General features: G+C 41.6%; 1 protein-coding gene across 2 annotated transcripts in view; it reads right to left on the bottom strand.

Moving 5' to 3' along the window:
* TLCD4 (TLC domain containing 4) overlaps positions 1-22,054 on the bottom strand; it is a 70,813-nt gene that overhangs the window by 47,973 nt on the left and 786 nt on the right. Inside the window, exons 1-2 of one of the 2 annotated variants that reach the window (XM_040471046.1) lie at positions 22,037-22,054; positions 3,222-3,387 (exon numbers count right to left, since the gene is read on the bottom strand). In XM_040471046.1, the coding sequence (XP_040326980.1) occupies positions 3,222-3,376 (155 nt within the window). In that variant the 5' untranslated portion in view covers positions 3,377-3,387; positions 22,037-22,054. The remainder of the gene's footprint in view (positions 1-3,221; positions 3,388-22,036) is intronic. The other variant, XM_040471045.1, reaches the window with a different exon arrangement.

Raw genomic sequence — 22,054 nt, 5'->3', positions numbered from 1 at the left:
ACCCCGTTTATCTGGTTTACAAGTCTGGAATTTTCACGCCAAACACACCTATATACTGAACATAGCAGTCTAAGGATTTAAGTTCCTTTATGTCAAATAAAACACTCCATTTAAATAATCATACAACCAGCATTCTACTGCCATTCAAAAATTCTACGAAAGGAGAAACCACAACTTCTTACTAACTTGCTCTAGTGTTTAGTAAACTTAGATCAGAATGTTTCCCTTTGGAAAAATGACAACTTTTTGTTCCTGATACTTAGTCCTCAAAATCCCTTCTGTGTTGAAATGTTACATGGTAGGGGCGCCTGGGTGGCGCAGTCGGTTAAGCGTCCGACTTCAGCCAGGTCACGATCTCGCGGTCCGGGAGTTCGAGCCCCGCGTCGGGCTCTGGGCTGATGGCTCAGAGCCTGGAGCCTGTTTCCAATTCTGTGTCTCCCTCTCTCTCTGCCCCTCCCCCGTTCATGCTCTGTCTCTCTCTGTCCCAAAAATAAATAAACGTTGAAAAAAAAAAATTAAAAAAAAAAAAAAAGAAATGTTACATGGTAAATGGGAAGGATTAAAAAGGCTTAGCTGATTGAAATGGCATATAATTCATGAGAGAAAAGTTAAAACTTAACTTGGGTCAAACAACCTCCCACTACAATGAGCAGAAAAAGAAAAAACCCTGTGCTTACATACTGCATGCTGCATTAAAAATCTATTCATTCAGAAACTTCTGTTAATAAACATTTCAGTGTATTCTTTAAAATCAGATTCCTGGTAAGGCGAGATGTAGATTCCTCACTGTCTAAAATGAAACACCAAGATTCTACCCAAAAGAACATACTTTTTTTTCAAAGAAGGTTAAAAAGAAATGTTTATGCTAATGAAAAGGCAGTGAAATAATGACCACCGTAGAACAGCAATTTAAAGTTACTGACTTAATCATTCACAAGTATTAAGAATATTGCCAAGAGAAATTATTTAGCTCAAACAGATAAGAGTTAAAAATTAGAGAAGTAGATTTCAAAATTAGGAGTATTCAACACAATTGGGCTTTCTATACCATAGGAAAACAAGTGGATATAAGAAAATGTTTTTTAATTATAAGATATAAATAATACCTACAGGTATGCTTTTTTCCAGAAAAAGCAATGATGAATTATAGCAATTTATCACTTATAATTAATTAAACTGTTATCCCTCGGGTGTGAATTTTCTGGGTTTTTTTCCCTCCTTTTGCTACTGTACGGCTTAGACAACTAGTTATTCAGAAACTTTCCTGATTATTAGTAAGAATTATGTGAGCTATATTGATCTTGGTGTTTTAAGACTAGAAGCTGAATTTCAAGACATATACATGTACTTTACACAAAAAGCAGCCAATTTTTTTTCTTTCTTTGCACTCTACCTCACAGCTTAAGTCTCATGTAAACCAAGCTGGAGTGGGAACAGGAGTAAATATGATAAAGAGAGAGAAGAGAACATCATTTGAGTAGGGTAATGAATCTTCTATAATCCTAGACTCCTTTTCAAATAGGAACTTGGTTTCCCAAATGGTGATTCCGTGCATCATAGAATGGCAGCGGTAAGACTGAATAATGCAAAGTAGTTTTCAATTTCGTTTCATTTTCATCTTTGCCTCTCTCTCTGTACCATCCCTATTTCTTTGGCCTGCTGCTCTCCAAGATTCAAATGCCCTTACCTACCCTAACCATGGTGAAAAGGAAATGAAAAACAGTTCAAAATTGACTCTCAGCAAATCTGGTCTCCTAACCCAGTCCCTGGCCCCTTCCTTCCCTTTCCCTATTCTCCACCTATCTCCAGGTTAGAAAGGGTTTTTAAAAATAATGGTTAGTATCTTTTGCATCCCACATTTTAACAGCAGCTTCGCACTATTCTTAAGACAAAACAAAAATCCTACTTCTTATTTTTCAAAAATACAGAGAGAAATAATTCTCACTTTTGGGGTAAAAAGAGCTACAGCATGTATGAACTGGAAAAATCACTGTAAGGTGCAGAAGGAAACTCGAGTCTTATTCCCAGTCTGAGTTATAAAAGTGGATGCCTACAAAACAATTTGGCTCAAAGACAGGGAATTTCTGGTCAAATGTGACCATCCTCAAATAAACACTTCGACTTTGGCAGAAGTTATTCTAAAAGGAAAATTCAGTGAGAAATCATTATAGTGATTTTAGAGACCTGCTGAATTCATTTTACAGTTAGCATCAACTTCAAGTAAGTAACAACAAAAGAATATACCCATAGTTGCTCCAATGCACTGCAGTTTGCAAATGCCCGGTGGTTTGGGGGCGAAATGCTCCAAAGCACATGAAGCACTCATCAGAGTCATTTTGTGTTTGACATATCGTGAAAGATTAATGAGTTGCACTCACACAAAAACTGTAAACCAACGAAGTAAAACTCCTGCAGATTTCTATCACTTACATGTACTACTCATTTTCCCTTTATTCTTTGTTTAAAAAAATCTAAAAAGCAATTTTTATTTTAGCAAAAGAGTCGATTCTGGTCTCTGAATTATAATGAAAAGTTCATTAAAAGAGAGATACAGATGTGCTAACCATACACCATGTTCTTTGGTGAGTAGCGTAACTTCCCCCAGTCTGGCTAAGCCAGCCAACACTATATATAGGCTACTCACAGCCCTAACTAACGTTTATTTATGTTATCATTTCCAAAGACATGTGTTTTTTCTCATAAATGTTTCAGAGAAGAATGTAAAACAGGACTCTTCTGCAATCAGCTGAAGCCTACTTAACCTTCCCACACTTCCCCAGAAAGTTCAATTTTTCCCAACATCTTTCACTATAAGAATTTTTAGAATTTTCTCATACAAGATCTATCTACTTACTTTCCTTTTATTTATTCCCAAGGTCAAATTTAAAAAAATCTGACCTTAGGGGTGCCTGAATGGCTCAGTCAGTTAAATGTCCCACTCCTGATATTGGCTAAGGTTACAACTCACAGTTCCTGAGTTCGAGGCCCAAGTCGGGCTCTACGGCAGCACAAAGCCTGCTTGGGATTCTCTCACCCTCCCTCTCTGCCCCTCTCCCACTCAACTGCGTGCTCTCTCTCTCAAAATAAAAAATAAACTTAAAAAAAAAATCTGACCTTAACTTTTGTTAGATCTTAAATGAAAGATTTTTTGGAAATATTTTAAATGATTTTATTTCATAAAACTCACTTTTTAAAATCAATTACATTTTCATATGCTTTACCTTGAGTTCCATTCAATCTTCTTTTCAAAGCTGAGACTATTAAAACCTGGAGAAACTTTTGCTGAAAACCAGTAACTTATAAAGTAGAAAAGAAGCTGAAAGGTGAAAAAGCTGGTAAAAATAGTGCTGAAGATCAGTTTGGTGTTGGTATCCATATTTCTTCAACCTGTTAAGAGAAATGATGGCTATAAATTGCTTTAAATTGCTCATAATAAATCTACATTAATTTTTAATTTTAAAAGAGTATGTGGTTATATTTTTAGTAATTTATTTTAATTTAGCACAAATCTAAGAATACAAAGAAACTAAAAGACTTTTAAGTCTTTACCAGCTATTTGTCATGTATCTTATATGTGTATTAAAATAAAAAAGGGGAAAAATCGGTTATCTTAAATATTTCACTCTTACAAATCTCAGGTGGCAAATTTAATAGCATGATATTCAAAATTATCTAAGTCTTAGTGTTTAACATTAAGAGGAAATTTCAAGTACTATAACTGAAGGTATTCTTTTAGTAATATTAATTTTTAATTAAACTTAGGACAAATCACCTGATTTCTCTATGCCTCTATTTCCTCATCTATAAAATGAGTTCATTAGATAATTTCTAGGAAACAAGCCAAAAATCACAATAAAACTAACATTATCTGCAACAGCAAAACAAAAAATAATTATGTTATAAAAACTAATTGTACAGTGAGACAAAAAACATTTAAACCAAAATTAAAATCTTAAGAAGAATAATACCATCTGGTTCTTTTCTACTTAAATTAGTATTTTACTTTTAAAAATAATTCTGCAATCACACACATCCTTGGACCAAAAATCCTCCATGACTTTTTATCTTTATAATAAAAGATTTTTATAAAAGCATTTCAGGTTTTAAGGGTAGAGTTAGCAGAAAAAATATGCATATATACACATTCAAAGTATGTTTCCTTTCTCATTGAACTGAACTTTATTTGTCTCCTAAAAATCTTAGGAACATTCAGACCAAAAGAAAGACACTAAAGCATTTACTCATATCTAGCAAATATAGCATCTCTAGAAATGGCTCCATCTTTGATAGAGCTGACCCTCAAATGAAAAGGAAATGAATCAATACATATTCCCAGCTGCCTAATGTGAAGAAATAAAGTCACCTCGTGGAGCCAATTCACTAGAGAAAAACCAAGTCATTGACTGCACTAGCAATAACCCCACTTCATTCCCTTCCAACCAGGACCTTGTAATAAGAATCAGGCTCCCACAGGGCCCCTTCTGACAGAACTCATGTGTCTGTAATGAGTTCTTTCCCCATTCTTTCTTTCTGGTGTGTGTGCTCAGTGAAAATATTGATAATACCATTCTTCTGCAGGAGGTTCCATTAACTTTATTGCTCGTTTACTTTTTTTTTTTTAATTCAACATGTGTTTTGGGGTATTAAACTTTTTCATTTGTGATCTTTTAGCCTATTAACCAAATAATACATAAAAGTAAGTTTTGTGCATAAATTAAACATCATTATAATTCACTAAGTGAGATGTAAAAGGCAAAATGGTTTTCTAAGATTAAAGCAAATGGGGGCCAGGTGGACAGATAAGTGAAGAAAATGAAGCCACTAACCAGAAAAGAGTGGACAGTCTAATCTTAAATGTGAGGGTGGTTTGCCCTGAAGGGTTCTTTCTACACATTTCCTACGAGTCCTGGAGGGTGCTGGATGTGAGCTACTCATTCACTTTTGTTAAAATTCAACGTATATAATGAGCATTTATTTCATTAATGTTTGCTAAAATTTGTATTACAAAACATAGTATTACACATTATCCATTTTATGAACTGTTGATGTAATCAATACATTAAAAAACAAAAGCACTCTAACAACTCACCATTAAGAAATTCCCCTATTCCTAAAACAGCTAGTTTTTATTAAGTCTTTGTTATACTGGCTACTTTATATTTTTAACAGATTTCCTTTCATTTAACTGGGGTCTTTGAGGGACATGTTGAGAGTCTCCCTTCACAAAAACATTTCATTTAAAACTAAAGAGTTCCATATAGTCCAGTTGTGGCTTCTATTAAAGGCTCAACAGACAGAAGCTAATTAAATTGTTCTACTCTCAGCTTTGCTTCTTATTAAGCAGCTGCTTGCTTCATTAGTCATGCCAAATCAAGGACAAATCTTGTGATTTTTTTTTATAAACCTCCCCCAGAAAACCAAGGCTTCTGGTAGAAAGCAAGTACCTCTGTTCATTCACCAAATCAGGCAAGAGAAGGAGGAAAATGGACAAAGCCAAACAACACTAATTACTGACATAGAGTAAGAACTTTTGAGAGTTTGGAGATTATTGAGTAGAATACACAGTAAAAGGAGAAAAGTATTAGACCTGGTTCCTACACCTCTACATGTGGCTAGGAGCTGGTAGAAAGTGGGGATTCTAGGCTAGGAAGGAACAGCCAGAACAGGAAGTGGGAAATATTTCTGTGGCAATTTACAAGGGGAGTGTCTAGACATGAACTTAACAATGTAATTAGCCCATCTTGATTCACACCAGAGAAACTCTTCCAGAAGCCTCCAGAATGCAATGATGTTTGAACATTTTCTCCCAAGACGGTTTCCATAAGCTTCCATTCAAGCTGGTTTCTTAGAAGAAAAACATGAGAAGGTTTGAAGTACATCTCTTTGCCGTCAGCTTATACGAGCCCCCTCCAGCAGGACTCCCAGAGGCAGGGTCACCGGAAAAAGCGCAGCCAAAGTGATTCAGCCCTCACTTCAGCCAACAGTTCATTGGACATCTGTCACATGCCCACCAGCCAACTCCTGTGCCAGGTCTCGAATACAAAAAGGGACACTCTTATAGGCCAGTAGGGAAGCAAAGAAACTGATCACTAGCACATAAAGTGCCAAGCTCAGGGTGCTAAGGGAGTATTCCCCACTTTCCGTGAAATAAATACCCAACAGAGAGGACACGTAAACAGTGAGGAAATATCGGAAGGTATTTAGTGCAAACCAACAGGACATCTTCTCTTCTGTTAAAGTCCCAACAAGACTGTTTAAGGCTGAAGCGCAAGACTCAGTTCCGCCAGCTGAATCTAGAACTACCGACCTGGAAACACAATGATTACTCTCACTTCCCATGTTCGTTATTCTCTTGTAATACAAGGGCTTCCCTAGGAAGTATGCCACTTCCAGACACATGCAGAACTGCACTCCTTCCCATTCTGACACAGCATGAACCACTGCTATAGTGATCAGCAGTAAAAATGTTAAAGAGGAAAAGGTCTTGTGTGGTTGTTTTTAAGGGCAGCAAGGAAGGGGGAAGCTGGGAAGAATGCTTCCTTGTGTTTAGCATTCCTTTTCCCGTCCTTCCTAAGTTCCCTTTCCTATTTCCCACATTGATTCCAAACACTCACTGGACTTAAATCTTCAGTTCTCTCTCTCTTATAATAGATATGGTTCCTTCGCATTTCACCAAAAAGTGGAGGCTGTCGAGCATGAACTCCCTCAAGTGTTGAAATGTCTACCTGCCCTGCCCCAACCCAGAACCTCTTCTTTGCACTCTATAGGCTCTGCCTGGGTATATGACCCAAATCTTTAACGTAGCTTCTGTTGTGTGCAACCAAACCTCACCATCCCCCAGCATACTAGTCCTGGATGATCACCTTCCCTCTGGATGGCTCCTTAGGGGCATCTTGGAGGCCCCATGGGCACTACATGACTCAAGCTGAACTTAATCCCAAACCAGTACTTCTCCCAGAGTACCACAGCTCAGAGAATGGTGCTATCCACCACACCTTCCCATCTTCCAATCTAGAATAGCTCAGTCACTCTGGTCCCCTTCCTATCCCTTATTCCCACAATTAACTGACTGTCAAATCCTGGCAGAATGAAGAATACCAAATGAAGGATAACTTGATTCCAGGAGAGTTCTGAAAGTTCCTCTTGAAAGCTTTATGAATAATATGAAGAAATGTGGCTGGAAAACAAAATTAGGTAAATCCAGAGCTAGCTGAAAAACTAGAAGCAGCCTGTGGATCAATGAGCTAAAATAAACTTGAGAAATATATTCTAATATCCTATAAGGTTCTCTCTTTTTGGTTTGTATTAGTAACATTTTTACAAATATTTATATGATACTCAACCTGCACATAATGCAGAGCTGGGAAGGATAGCTAATGTAATGGGTTAACAGAATCAGGTTCCTAAATTCTCTTCATAAGCGGAAATAGTGAGTCCCAATCAAAAAGAAAAAGTATAACAGGAATAAATTGTCCAAAGGCAATGCCTAAGTATAGGACTTAACATATTGGCTACATCTCTCTCTCTCTCTCTCTCTCTCTCTCTCTCTCTCTCTCTCTCTGACACAAACACACACACACACACACACACACACACACACACACACACACACAGTGGAAGCCTCAGCAGTTGAAGATACACAAACCTATGAGAGATGATAATGTAACGAAGATACTAATAACAAAAAACAAACTTCAGGCTCAGGTAGTTAGCATAAAAATGTACCTTTGGATCAAGACACTTACCAGTCCCACTTTACTCTGAATTAATCACAAACCATTGGGAACAAGATTACTTAGAAAGGACTCAAGAGCATCCTTCAAACATCTTCATTGTCGTGTAAAAAAGTAAAAGATGGAACTTATTCTGCATTACTCAAAAAGGCACAAATGGGCAAAAATTACAGGGAGAGGAGAGTTCAGCTTAATTCAAGGAAGAACCTTCTAACAATTTAGAGGTGCCTGGGCATCCATCACGGAAGAGATAAAAGGACTTGGGGTGGGGGTGGGGGTGGGGGGAGAGATGTTGAGCCCAAGTCTAGCCTTCAGAGAGCTCTCAAAGATTCTGGGATTCTAGGACTGAACTGAACTTTGGTATCTAAAAAGACAATTTTGCATTAAATACTACATAAGCTTCTAACAGTCCATCATTTAGATTTTTAAAAATCACAACTACATCTGTAGGAAAACATTAAGTACATGTAACATGATGGGACAAACACAGGCTCAGTCGTGGTCTTGGGATTGAACCTTATTCCACTGCTTGCTGTGTGACCCAGGACAGATTTCTAAATTTGCCTTATCTGGCCCTCAGTTTCCTGCACAATGGAGGTAACAGCAGTCCTAACCTGATACAGCTGTCCTAAGGCACAAACCACATGTGTGCTAGATACTTAGAACAGTACTCAGCATATGGCAGACACGAAGTTTCTGCTTCTACCGTCATCCATCCCCGGCAGCAAGATGGCATGCAGTTTCTGGGTCTGTTACCACTCCAGCCAAGGGTAACAAGACCAGTGTCTGGCCACTAGCCCTAGGCCCCTAACTCATCCCTGTTTACATCAGTCAACACACACCCATGCAGGCAGACCCCACTGCAGAAATCTATCCTCTACCATGGGACTACCTCTGTCATGCTCCAAAGTTCCTTCCCGGCAGCCACCTGACCCAGTCCCTCTCTCCCTCCACCTCTCCAACCTGTCCACTAAACCCCCTGGGGCTGCTGCTCCCCACCCATATCCCCTGCCTCTCCTCCACGTGCTCTGAAGACACTCCTCCTCCCCAGCAGCCCCTCTCAGGGAGCGGATGCCTTAGTCTCCCACACTTCAGAGTCAGAAGGCCAGCCTATATACTCTTTGCTCCGTGTGGTCTCCTTCAGGCCCTACTCCTCCATCCCCCTGCTCCCTGGAAACACCCAGAGTGTTTTGGTCCTACTATTCAGTAATGCCTCCTCTCCCCCTCCTCAGTGTTATATTCCGACCTCCTGAACATTTCCTTCCATTCGGGGACTTTGGTCTCAGTTCACTGATCTCCTCCAGCCCTGATATCAATCTGAGTGACTTCTTACTATGTAGGAGGCCAAGATTTCCTTAACAACTCAGTCCTTCTTTATCAGAAATGGCACCTCTTCCATGCCACCTCAACCAATCAGGGACCTTTATTGTCCCTTACTCATTGTTTATCTGCCTCAGAAACAGCATTTCAAGTATTCCCCTGTTGACTTTTCCTTCAGGTGTGCTCAGTATTACAACATTCTCAAGACTACTTGACCTCTTTGCTTGTTCCTAATGCATTAGTCCTTTCCTCTGTTTTATTTCCCTCTTTCATCAGCTTAGATCCTAGAGACCATCATTTCAGTAATACTCTTACTAACACCCCACATTCCCTTTCCACTGCCAAGAGCTGGCAAAACTCCAACCCCAGAGCTGCTCAACTATTTACTCAGTGATGAGCCCTAAACAATCAGAGCGCTGTTGGGAAATGTCACATACCCGCAGAGATTGAGGCTGGTGAGTGAGGAATGACAGTGGGATCAAACAACCCTCAAGGCTGCACAGTGCTCCCACGCACTGCCTAGGCCAACCAATCCTTTCCCACTCCACAAATGATTTTCCAAATCATCTCTACTTTTCAAACCTCTAACCATCCACCCCCATTCTTAACAGATAGCCCCCATCTGACTTCACACACACACACACACACACACAAATAGAAGCCAACATATGAAAACACTACCTGCACACAAACTACCTGCACCTTCACCCATCTGTCCTTCCACCTCAGGTCAAGCTCTCTAACCCGTGCACTTTGAATCCATCCTTTCTGGCTGCCTTGGGAGTCTTCTGCTCCCCATTACCCTTTATTCTCTGCAACTTGATCTTTCTATTGGCTACTCCCGAGTTAACTCTCAAACTTCTTCAGCTCTCAGGTCAACCCTCACTTCCTCAGAGAAGCCTTCTCCAAGCTCCAGCACCAGATCAGCCCCCCTCCCCTCATCTGCTCTCAGAGTGCCAAGTCCCTCGCCTTTACAGCTGCAATTTATTTTTAAAAATTTGTTTTTAACTTGAGTATAGTTGACACACAATGTTATATTAGTTTATGTGCACAACATAGCAATTCAACAATTCTGTATGTTACAGCAGGCTCACCACAGGCATAGCTACCATCTGTCACCATACGACATTACTGCAGTACCACTGACTGTATTCCCTACACCGTGCCCTCCATCCCCGTGACTTATTCCTTAACTGGAAACCTGTGTCTCCCTCTCCCCTTTCCCCATTTTGCCTACTCCCCACCACCCTCCCCTCTAGCAACCATCAGTTTCGTCTCTGTATTTATAGGTCTGATTCTATTTGTTTGCTTGTATATTAATCTGGTTTTTTTTAGATTCCACATGAGTGAGATCATATGGTATTTGTCTCTGTCAGATGTAGCTGCAATTTCATTGAATGTCTCCTTCCCCCAGAGAAATGTGAGACCCATAAAGGTGGGAAACATGAACATTTTCTCCCTCACCACTGCATCCCTATGCCTAGCGCAGGCCTGCCATATAGCATGTGCTCAATAAATGTCTATTAAATAAAATGACAATAACAGATACTCATATTCTTATATGTGCTTTTCACTCTGCTAGTATCTCATCAGCAACAGGTCCCTCATTTTACAGTGTAGTCAGAACACTGGGAAAACCTGAGAACATATTTCCTTCAAAAGGAAAATCACTTCAAATGTCCAAGAGCAAAAAGTACCCATCAATATTTTAAAGTGACCTAATACTGAATAAGTGCTTCAGTCCATTTGTACAGCTGTAACAAAATACCACAGACTGGGTGGCTTATAAACATCAGAAATTTATTACTGCCTACAGTTCTGGAGGCTGGAAGTTTGAGATCAGGGTACCAGTATGGTTTGGTGAGGGCCCTCCTCCAGGTCACAGGCTTCACCTGGCAGAAGGGGCAAGGTGGCTCAAGTGGGGTCTCTTACAAGAGCACTGATCCCATTCATGAGGGCTCCACCCTCATGACCTAATCACTTCCCAAAGACCCTGCTGGCTCATACTACCACCTCCTGGGGGTAGGATTTCAACATATGAATTTGCAGGGTGGGGAAGGGAAAACAAACATTTAGGTCATAGCAGTAGCATATGTAGTTTGTCTAGCCCAAATTCCTTATAACAAATAGTATGTGTTCAAAGGTTTCATAATAATTATCATCTGCACTGTATTTTCATACTCTTACCAACTACAGAAGTACTTACTGATTTGTCTACCATGTCAGTAAGTCTAACATGTGAAAGTGTTTTAAAAGTCTCTACTTGCAAACTATAAGCCATTTTTAAATGAACGCATGACTGCAGAAGATGAGACATTTACCAAACCAAACAAAAACCCTTTCAAAAAAGCCATACCAGCACCTCACCTATTCATTCTGGTTTCTGTTTGCATTTACATATGGGTAAATGCTTATCTAAGTGCTTGTGAAATGTTAGTAATTAACGGAGACAATAACACCCCCCCTTAGTAAAAAAATAACTAGCACACTACCCACTTTTGTCTTTTTATTCTTGTAAAAACCATTAAACATCTAATCAAATATGTACAAAGCTCTCAACTAACTACAGTTATACTTTTTGTTTTTTATTGTCATTACTGTTATTTTCATTCTACATCAAAAGCTATATAAAAAAAAGTTAGGAAAACTATGTGCAGAAACATTCCACCTCCTTTCATTTCCTGAGTATCAAGTACCATCAGCATTAGTGTGAAGGTCTACCAGAAGGCAGCTACATAAGAAATCAACCTAACTTCCATAAATCCTCCAACATTCATGGTACTGCTTTTTAAACAGAAGCAATGGGAAGAAAATGAAGACTAAACCAGGAAGGAGTAAGGAACCCTATATTGAAATGATTAAATTACACTCCCTTTCTCAGATATATGATGTTACTTAAGATTTAACAAGGAACTGCTCATGAGGATAAGAAAAGAATTCTCTATGGCTCTTCCCTGTCACTTAAGATACTAAACTTTGAATAAGGGTATCCTTTATATTTTTCCCATTCCTTCAATCCTTTTTCTTCCAAGAGCATATAACAGAATTCAAATCAAAGAGAAATCGTTCAATTCTCCATGTTACACGCCCTGGCAATGGACACCTCCCTGAAATTTTTTTTTTTTTTTTGGTTTATAGATTGTCTTAATAACAAAATTTTAAATATTTAAGGTTAAATATTCATACTTTTCTACCTGACCTTTATTTTCCCCACCATCCTATGTAATAATTACAATCACAGGATGTACAAGCAGGAGGGAGGCTAAAATTCTGTTCCCCAAACTGGCTCTGTAAGAGACCCCCACACTCAGGGGCTGTGGGGTGGCCCCATCTTGCAACAACTTGGAGAACTGTTGTAATAGCTAATTCATATTGCTACAAATCACTTTAGTCCAAGATTTCCCTTTTGTCTCCTTATGCTAGTGCCTTCTAGATCTTTCTCTGACCCTTCTCATTGTTTTTCAAAATTTCATATCCCAGAGCTTCTCCCTGCCCTCACATGTGCTCATACAGTACTTTCTCTGTATGTATTCTTATGCAGACCAGTCAAGAAGATTCTGTAGTCTTCTTTTTAAAGTTTGATTGTTGTTGGCGGGTTGGGAGGTTGATATTTTTTCACTCAGCCCAGAGTCCCCACCACGACATTCTGGCACAGCAAGGACGGGTGGGTATCTCCTCCTTAACCCCTCCCTGAGAATTCCTGCTCTTTCAAGAAATAATTTCTCTCCTCTGTTTCCCACAGCACTTGATTAGGTCTCCCTTCTATTACAGGTTTTGTTTGTTTGTTTTGTTTTGTTTAAGAAGGCTTCATGCCCAGCACAGAGCCCAATGCGGGGCTTGAACTCACAGCCCTGAGATCATAGACCTAAACTGAGATCAAGAGTCAGAAGCTTAGGGGCACCTGGGTGGCTCAGTCGGTTGAGCAACTGACTTTTGCTCAGGTTGTGATCTCACAGTTCGTGAGTTTGAGCCCCATGTCAGGGTCTGCGCTGACAGCTCAGAGCCTGGAGTCTGCTTCAGATTCTGTGCCTCCCTCTCTCTCTGCCCCAACCCACTCACATTCTGTCTCTGTCTCTCTCAAAAATAAATAAGCATTTAAAAAAAAAAAAAAAGAAGAGTCAGAAGCTTAACCGACTGGACAATCCAGGTGCCCCTATTACAGGTATTTTCAATTAGGATTTTAATAAAACATTTATTCTTATTTTCCTAACTTATGCTCATTTATACTTTTTACATATTCTGGCTACTAAAAAATAAATAAAATGAAATCTAATATAGTTAATCTATGTTGTGTCAACTTTTTAAGGTTTTTGTCTTATTTACATTTTTTAATTTCATTTTACACCTACTCTCTGATATGGGATTTGTTTTTTAATGCCTAACAAGAAGTATAAGGGAGTGACAATTGAAAGAAGGCCACCTTCCCCAGCTTTCCCTTCTACTCTGCTGGTTCCCAGCCCCCAATCCACCATAGAATTCTCCCCTTAGAAATTCAGTTCACTTTCTAGGACCTTAAGCCTGAGAGCACAGATGGCACATTTTATTTACTTGGTAAATGTTTCCTAGCATCTCAACCCACTTAAAAGTTTATTGTAAAGAAGTTTTTGTTTTTCAAACCTAAGAGCTCCAATGGTAGCCATTAGCTTTTGGTTAAACCAGAATGCCTTAAACCAAGAGACAACAGTAATTGGAAGATCACACAAATACAGTACTTGGCACAAATAATAAGGGGTTGAAAATGTGTACAATTGGAGGTGTCACCTTTAAGGAAATCAACATTTCAAATACAACAAACACACTCTCCCAGTCTTAGAAGAGGTTAGCATGTGAGGAGCCCTACAGCTGAAGCAGGTGGTGTCATGTCACCTGGGGGACTCAGGAAGAGGAATGAGGTTCTGCAGCCAACCTCTACCCAACTTTGGATGTCCCGATTTCCCTGCAATTCCCTTTCTGGAAGGGAGCCTCTTGGCTTGGGATATCTCTTGGGTTCCTGCCAACACTGTGAAATCAAGGAAAAGCTGGACAGAGCAAGATTTTTCAAAATATGTTTTGTTCCTTTTCTAAAGGAATCACTGCCAAGCAAGCTGGGAAATCAGAACCTAAGGAGAGAGGGAGGTCCATCCCACCTTCAAATTGTCGATCCAATTCCCCCTGAGAGTCTCTGGGATGCAGGGAAGTGGCTGAGGTAGAACAAAGCCTGCCTGCCTTCTATGTTTCTCTCTGTTCGCCCGCTCTATACAGGAATCAGAGACAATATTAACTGCGTTAGAGGAGGTGAAGAACAATTGAGCAAATCTCCCACCTGTTGAGTCTTAAAATGCATTTCATTCAACTAGAGAGAGACCTAGAATCAAATCCTAGTCCCAGGATTTATCAAGTTGCCACGGGCAAGAAGAATATGACCTTTCTAACTTGCAAGTCCGATGAAAGGGAGTAAGAACGCCTACAGTGCAAGAGGGTTGTCTGGCTTACGTGAGATGAAATCAATGTACCAGGCACAGTGCTCGGCACACGTAGCTACTTGTGATAATTCCTCAGTAGTGTGACATTGCCACCCCTGTCACCCAGAGGTGGAATTTATGTCTCTGCCCCCATGAATCTGGGCTGACCTTGCCATCTGCTGACACGCAATCGGTAGGAGAGAGGCTGTGAGGTTTCTGAAGCATAGGTAGGCCTCAAAAGACCTTGCAGCATCCGCCTTTTGCTCTCTTGAGCACTGCTCTAAACCTGCCATGTGAAGAAACCGGTCTAGTCTATTGGAGCATGAGACCACCTGGAGGACCGAGACGCCCAGCTGATAGACAACACTCAGTATGGGCTCCCAGCCTCGCTGGCAAGCCTGTTTCCATCTTCCAGCCCAGCGGACCCTCCAGCTGAATACTGCCATACGAATGAGCCTAGAAGCGGCAGGGTAACTGCCCACAGAGTCCTGACAAATAAGAAATCATTGTTGTAAACCACTAGGTTCCGGGGGTGGCTATTCAGGAATACATCAAAACACCACTCAATAAAGGATAGCACTTATTATCACCACCTTTTCCTAACCAAGAAATGTCACACCCATCTCTCAAATGTTACCAAGTCACAGCGGGATAGATATTTGGTATCTGAAGCTGTGTCATCGTTTCCCTCTCCTTTTTCACCTTTGGCTTAGGAGCCCGGCAGCTTATCTTCACCTCTAATCTGATTGGGCGGTGTAGTGGCTTAAATGAGAAGACAGCCAAGGAGTTTCTAAATTTTCTAGGTGAATTTTCATGCTGGTCCCTAAGGGCCACTTAACACCCTTACTAAGGTACTTGGAGAGCGGTTTCTCTTCTGACCTCTTCCCATAGATTGCCTTTGCCAAATGCACTGTTTCCCAATACATGTGGCACTTAGCAGCCTGATTCAGTATCTGGTTTGACACTTAATCAGGCAGCCAAAAAAATCTGAACACACAGACACGTTTCTCTGAAACACTTCACAAGCTAAGAGGTGATGTGCAAATCAGTCACACGTTGCTCTGGGTGACCTCAAGGTTAACACTGACAAACATACAAACCTCACGTTTAAATTTAGGGTAAGTCCTGTTAAAGTACCTCAGCTTGACCGACAGACTTGGTAACAAAGAACTGTCCTGGGACGATGTTCTGAGGCAAGACTTAAGTGGATGTGGTCATGGAAACGCAGACCCAGTGGCTCATGAGAGTGGAACTTTCCCAGCTTCACAAAACAGGGTCACACTGCCCCAATCTGTAGACCTCTGAGTCTTGCTAATACTCTCCCATGCTACCATCTAGTAATAACTGAAAGCTTGGAGATGCTCTCAAGATTTCTTGGAATGATGGCTCTGGACCTTCTCACTTGTGGAGCTCCTCAGTGTCAACACATACCATCCTTCCTGCATGGACCAACTGCACACTTGGGCATGTGTGTTTGTTTGTTTGTTTGTTTTTAATTTTTTTTCAACGTTTATTTATTTTTGGGACAGAGAGAGACAGAGCATGAACGGGGGAGGGGCAGAGAGAAAGGGAGACACAGAATCGGAAACAGGCTCCAGGCTCTGAGCCATCAGCCCAGAGCCCGACGCGGGGCTCAAACTCACGGACCGCAAGATCGTGACCTGGCTGAAGTCGGACGCCTAACTGACTGCGCCACCCAGGCGCCCCTGCATGTGTGTTTTTAAGAGGAAAATATTTTGTTCATTGTTACAGTCCCAATACATTAATGCCATTTAAACATAATCCTCACTTCTGGGAGGTGGGTGAGGGGCAGGGGTTAAATAGGTGATGGGGATAGAGAAGCGCGCTTGTCGTGATGAGCACTGGGTGATGTACAGAAGCGCTGAATCAGTAAATTGCACACCTGAAACTAACATTATACTGTATGTCAACTGGAATTTAAATAGAAACTTTAACAATGGGGGCGCCTGGGTGGCTCAGTCAGTGGGGCATCCGACTTCGGTTCAGGTCCTGATCTCATGGTTTGTGAGTTCAAGCCCCATGTCAGGCTCTGTGCTGACAGCTCGGAGCCTGGAGCCTCCTGCTTCGGATTCTCTGTCTCCCCCTCTCTCTGCCCCTCCTCCACTTATGCTCTGTCTCTATCTCTCAATAATGAATAAACTTTAAAAAAAAATTAAAAAAAAACTATAACAATAAATATCCTCACTTCTTGCTTTGTAAATTGCAAGGCTAGTAATCTTAGGGAAGTGGGTTCTACTCACAGAAATTCCACCAAGATTATATATCCTGTTCTACCTTGTAGAAAACATGGTCTAAGAATAATACCAGATTGCTACTTTCATTGGTACTCCTAAAGCTCTCTCTGGATTAAACCCATGAACTTACCCCTCACCCTAATGACTCTTACTGAGAAGGGCCAAGGTATGTTACCCCTCGCTAGCAAGGAGGAACAGGGCATGAAATGGCATCTTGAAGCAAGGTCACTAGGTTTTGTACAACATTGGGGACATTGTTGAGAATGCTGGCCATTGCATATGCAGTGTTTTCTTGCTGAAAATCCAAAGAAGTTTCTCTCATCTCCCAGAATCAGGAATAGATGGATTTCTCCAATTTGGTTTCTCTTCTGGACACCTTAAACCTTGCTGTGGGCTGTTTGTCTCTTCTCCTAGGCTGCTTTAAAGCCTACAGCCAGAACTTGAAGGTACCCTTACAACCTCACTCATAACTCCATCTTATTTTCTTTTGGCTTATTTTTCTTTCTCATCCTATATCTACTGTATCTTGTCATATTGTATGGATCTTTGTAAGCCATCCCAGATCACTTTTGGAACGAGGTAGGGTATAAATAAAACTAAAGGCATTATGGGGTGCCTGGGTGGCTCAGTCGGTTAAGCGTCCAACATCGGCTCAGGTCATGATCTCGCGGTTTGTGAGTTCGAGCCCCGCGTCGGGCTCTGTGCTGACAACTCAGAGCCTAGAGCCTGCTTCGGATTCTGTGTCTCCTTCTCTCTCTCTCTCTGCCCCTCCCCCACTTGTGCTCTCTATCAAAAATAAATAAAATGTAAAAAAAAAAAATTAAAAAAAAACTAAAGGAATTATAACCAGTGTTTATGCCTAGCCCCCCCCCCCCACTTCAGATGGGGAGCTCCTGGAAGCAAGGGCTGTGCATTGCCCCACTATGTGTCTAGCACTCTACTTTTACAGCTGAATGAATATTTGGGGAACTAAATGGTAGAATATGTAAATTTTGATAGCACTGTGTTAACTAGATTATAAAATGAGCAGTATACTGATGATTTCATCTTTTATCATCAAAACAAATGCACAGATGTGTGAAAGGATGCATGTCCAAGGGTGTTTAATACAGCATTCGAAGAAACCCTAAGGTCCAATGATGGGGAAATGATTATACTGGCACAGCCACACCATCACAGCTTACACAGATATTCAAATGCACAAGATGATACAGAAGGGCATTCACCATTCACTATGGAGTGGGGGGGGGGGGGCCAAAGCAGGCTGTGAAATAATACATATTTCATAAATACCTAACTGGATTATTTTGGCATTTGTAGAGAAGAAGGGCTGTGCCCCCAAATTGCTACCTGGCTGTGTTTGGGAGTCAAACCAGAGGAGACAGCAGGTGGAGAAAGGGGAAAGTGTGAACTGTCATTCTCTTCAGTGTTGGCTGTTTTAATGGTTTTTCTTTTTCTTTCTTTTTTAAACGAGCAAGTTTCGCTTTTGTCATTTAAAAATAAAGAACACTGCAGAAAACATGTAGCGACTTGAGGGTTTTTTTTAATTTTTTTTTTTTAACGTTTATTTTTGAGACAGAGAGCGACAGAGCATGAACAGGGGAGGGTCAGAGAGAGGGAGACACAGAATCTGAAACAGGCTCTAGGCTCTGAGCTGTCAGCAGGGAGACCGACGCGGGGCTTGAACTCACGAACCGCGAGATCGTGACCTGAGCCGAAGTCGGCCGCTTAACCGACTGAGCCACCCAGGCGCCCCGCAACTTGAGGTTTTAAAGCATTCACCAATCCTCAAGATGCCTAATGTCTCGAGGTTTTGGTTAGGAGATCCTAAACTGGGATACTCCCAACCAGCTGCCCTCAGTCCAGGCAGCCAGGCCTCCCAGGTGGGCAACTTGGTTCCCCCCCATTACAGCCTTCATCCCACCCTGGGTTCCTCCACTAAGCAGGTAGGAAATTGGACTGTTTCCTGACATTCACACACGGTTTTAAAATTTGAAAAGGCAACGAATCTTTCTCAATTAGCATACAGCCGAAGTCTTTACAAGTCCTTAAAATAGCAGGTAATAAATTAGAAAACATTTAAATTCTTAACTGTCTCAATGTTTTTGCACGTATTAGAGCAAAACATGTTAATTGAGCAAGACCAGTTTGGGGAATTGTGTCCCTAAAATGTTAACACTTTGTAAAGGAGGATGGGGGGTTAGTTGTTCTAAATTTTTCCCTGAATGAAAATTCCTTCTTCCCCATCGCACCAAATAAATATATACCAAATAGAAGTTTTCTCTGTCTTCAAAATGTAATTTTGAAAGGTATTTTTAAGCCTATTTGGAGAAGGTAATTAAATTAACTTGACCAAGATAGATTCTCCATGTCCCCAAAATGTAAAAATTAAATCAAAACCAATGTATTAACCCATCAATGTACAGTTATTTCTAGGGTGGCCATGACGGGATATGGTGGTGACCAACACAACACAGGCCAGAATCCAACCATGGGACTCTATGCAAATAGTCAGGTGGACACCGCTAAGTCCAGAGCTCAGAGGTAACAGCGGAGAAAGCATTAGATATATATACCAGACGGCTGAGGAGAAGTAAAGCCACACACTGAAAACATATCAACTGAGGTAAGAAAATCAAACAAAGCAAGGATGAGTCAAAGGGAGTCTCCACCTAGGTCAGAATATGGATGATGAAAACAAGCAAATAAGGAGGCAACCAGAGTGAACCCTGACCCCCGTGCACGTTTTCTTCTGTGCTCTGTTGTGCTTGCCCACTGGTGATGGTGTCAGGTGGAGGAGGCAGGTGGTAAGTGTTCTGAAAAGGCGATCAAAGGCGTGCAGATACACTGCCCCTCATTAACTCCAGGCCACAGATCCTGGAAATTAGCTCAAGGATGCTGCATGCTGCCTCACCTATTTCTCCAAGAAGCTTTTTTGGCAATCCCAAAGCCTATGGATGATGATTCCAGTTTGATTGTAGATCTTGAACTAGAGGTCTAAGGAAGCTTTGATAACCTAACCCTTTTACACAAGGTAATGAGAGTACTTTTCCATTTCTCTGGGAGGCAAGCAGCTAATTTCCTAATGAGTTTGATCAGCACATGGAGTTTTGAAACAACACACTGCACTGACTTCTTCTGTAAGAACTTCTCAAAGCTGTGAGGAAAGTTATGAGCCTACACTTCGCACTATGAGCCCCTCTGCTCCCTATCCAGCTGATGAAAGTGGACGTGGCCTAAATCCACCAGCCAATTTGTTTTGGATCCATTTGTCCTCTTCACCTACAGAGAAAAATCTGCTCTAAAGACACTGTTTTCAAATTCAAGTTTACTCCTTCCACGCTACCTTTTCCCTCGAAACCATTTTGCTTTGAAGTGGATACAATTGATAGGAAGTCCCCTTTGGCACCTGTCCATCCAGGTGCGTTCACTAATGTGAGTCCTGCATGAATGAGCATACCAGATGGGCTCCCACACTCCCACCTGTCCCATGTGGACCAACAGGGGTCCAGATTTCCCGATCAACTCTGTGCTCCCCTCCACCTCCTCCAGCATCTCCAACCCAAATGCAACCTGTTTATCCATCCATTAGGCAAATGGTTTCCTGACAATGGACTCTGATCCACTAATAGATGATGAGTTTTTCAGAACACTGAATAGGAACAGAAGCATAGAAACAGAAACCAGAATGCGGTACACAAGAGAGTACATATTGTTTCATGAAACTGGTTTCAGACTCACACATACTTACTTCTGTCCTGGGTCACAGTGCAAAACCCATTCTGTACTGTGTTGTAATCCAAAAACGTTTGAAACACTGCTATAGACAAGCCTTTGTCCCTCTAGTCAGACACGGGGCGCCCCCCCCCACCCCTTGCTATCGGTCCCACTGCTCAGCAAAACTCTCTTCCTCATGCTGGCTCAAGCTCTGAACTGACTTCCAGCTGTCTTCTTTACCCGCTGTTTTCACAAACCTTGGCCTTTTACAATGATTCACAAGCTCCTTCTCATGTAGCCACAGGATTGCCTTCTCCTTGAACAGACCAATGTTCTGAGAAAAAAACAAAAAATCCTTTGCTATTCCTGCCTTCTTTTCAGGTCTGGGATCTGCTTGCAGAACATCCAACTGTCTCCCTATGAATAACAAACCTCAGAGCAGTAGGACTCCATTTCTTTGTGTGCTACCTTTCATCTCCAACAAGAAAAAACCACCACCAAAGTCACTCTCACAATACCTCAGATTTTCTTGCAAAATGAACCTTGCTTTCCTGATGTAATGCATTCTCTGGTGTCATACGTTCAGTGCCTGATAGCAATGGCAGGTGAATATAGCTCATCTCGAGTGGTGAGTTAAAGTCTGGTTCCCATCCTTGAGAACAGATGGTTACTCCACCTCCATATTGCTATCTTCTTCCACTCACAAGACAAATGGAAGGAGGGAGAGCACAGCAAGGTGGCTCCACGCGTGTGGTGGCATCCTTTCCTCTCTCAAGGACGAGAGCACAAGCTGTCCGGCACAGTTCCACCACCCCCTCCTGCCCTCCCTTGTCCAACCGCCCACAATTCTCGCCCAGACAATTAATTCATTATCTTCCTCCACAGAAAAAACTAGTTTGCTGTAGCTTCCTGTACACTGTTCAGTTTACTTTTTTCTGCCAAAACGACTACCCTACTTTTTAACCTTCCAAGAGATATCAAAGCTAAAAGGAGCCTTAATGTGTAGGATATGGGACACTGATCTGAGAAGAAGGGGGTGGGGAGACATGGAGGTCTGAAGTTTTCTGCTCAGTTTCTTCTCAGACTTGGAAGGCCAGCTTGGAGGGAGAAACATAAGAGCTGGGTGGGCCTCTTTTAGAGCACCAGGGGAGGGGAGGGCTGCATTAGACTCAGAATGGCAAGAAACACTCTCTGAGGGTAAGGGAGAGAAGGAGAGGTCACACCTAGGGCACATTCTAGAATTTGCCTGGAAGCTCCACTACTCCCTTTCTGTAGCCCGACTCCTTTCCCACTTCCCAGTCGGGATTCCAGGGCCCCTTTACTACCTCTCTGGTTGCTGGGATGGCCCTCCATCCCCTCCCAAGTCGCCACTTCCTCCTCCCAACTCCGTTGCTGGGAATGCTCTCAACCAGTGTAGCTCGCAGTTACGTTTCTGATAGCTCCCTGCTCCCAAGGCCTCCGTCTCCCTTGGTAATCAAATCAACCTCTCTCCATGGAGGTTTCAAAAAAGCAAGGAAAAGATAAGCCATACCCCCAGGGTCTTTGAGAAGACCCAGCTTCTTTGGGTTACCTTCAGCTTCTTGACCTT

This window comes from Herpailurus yagouaroundi, unplaced genomic scaffold, assembly GCF_014898765.1.
Source record: "Herpailurus yagouaroundi ecotype Mexico unplaced genomic scaffold, PumYag 77, whole genome shotgun sequence".
NCBI classification, from domain to species: domain Eukaryota; kingdom Metazoa; phylum Chordata; class Mammalia; order Carnivora; family Felidae; genus Herpailurus; species Herpailurus yagouaroundi.
The sequence above is the reverse complement of the archived record's forward strand: the minus strand, read 5'-3'. Positions and strand labels throughout refer to the sequence as shown.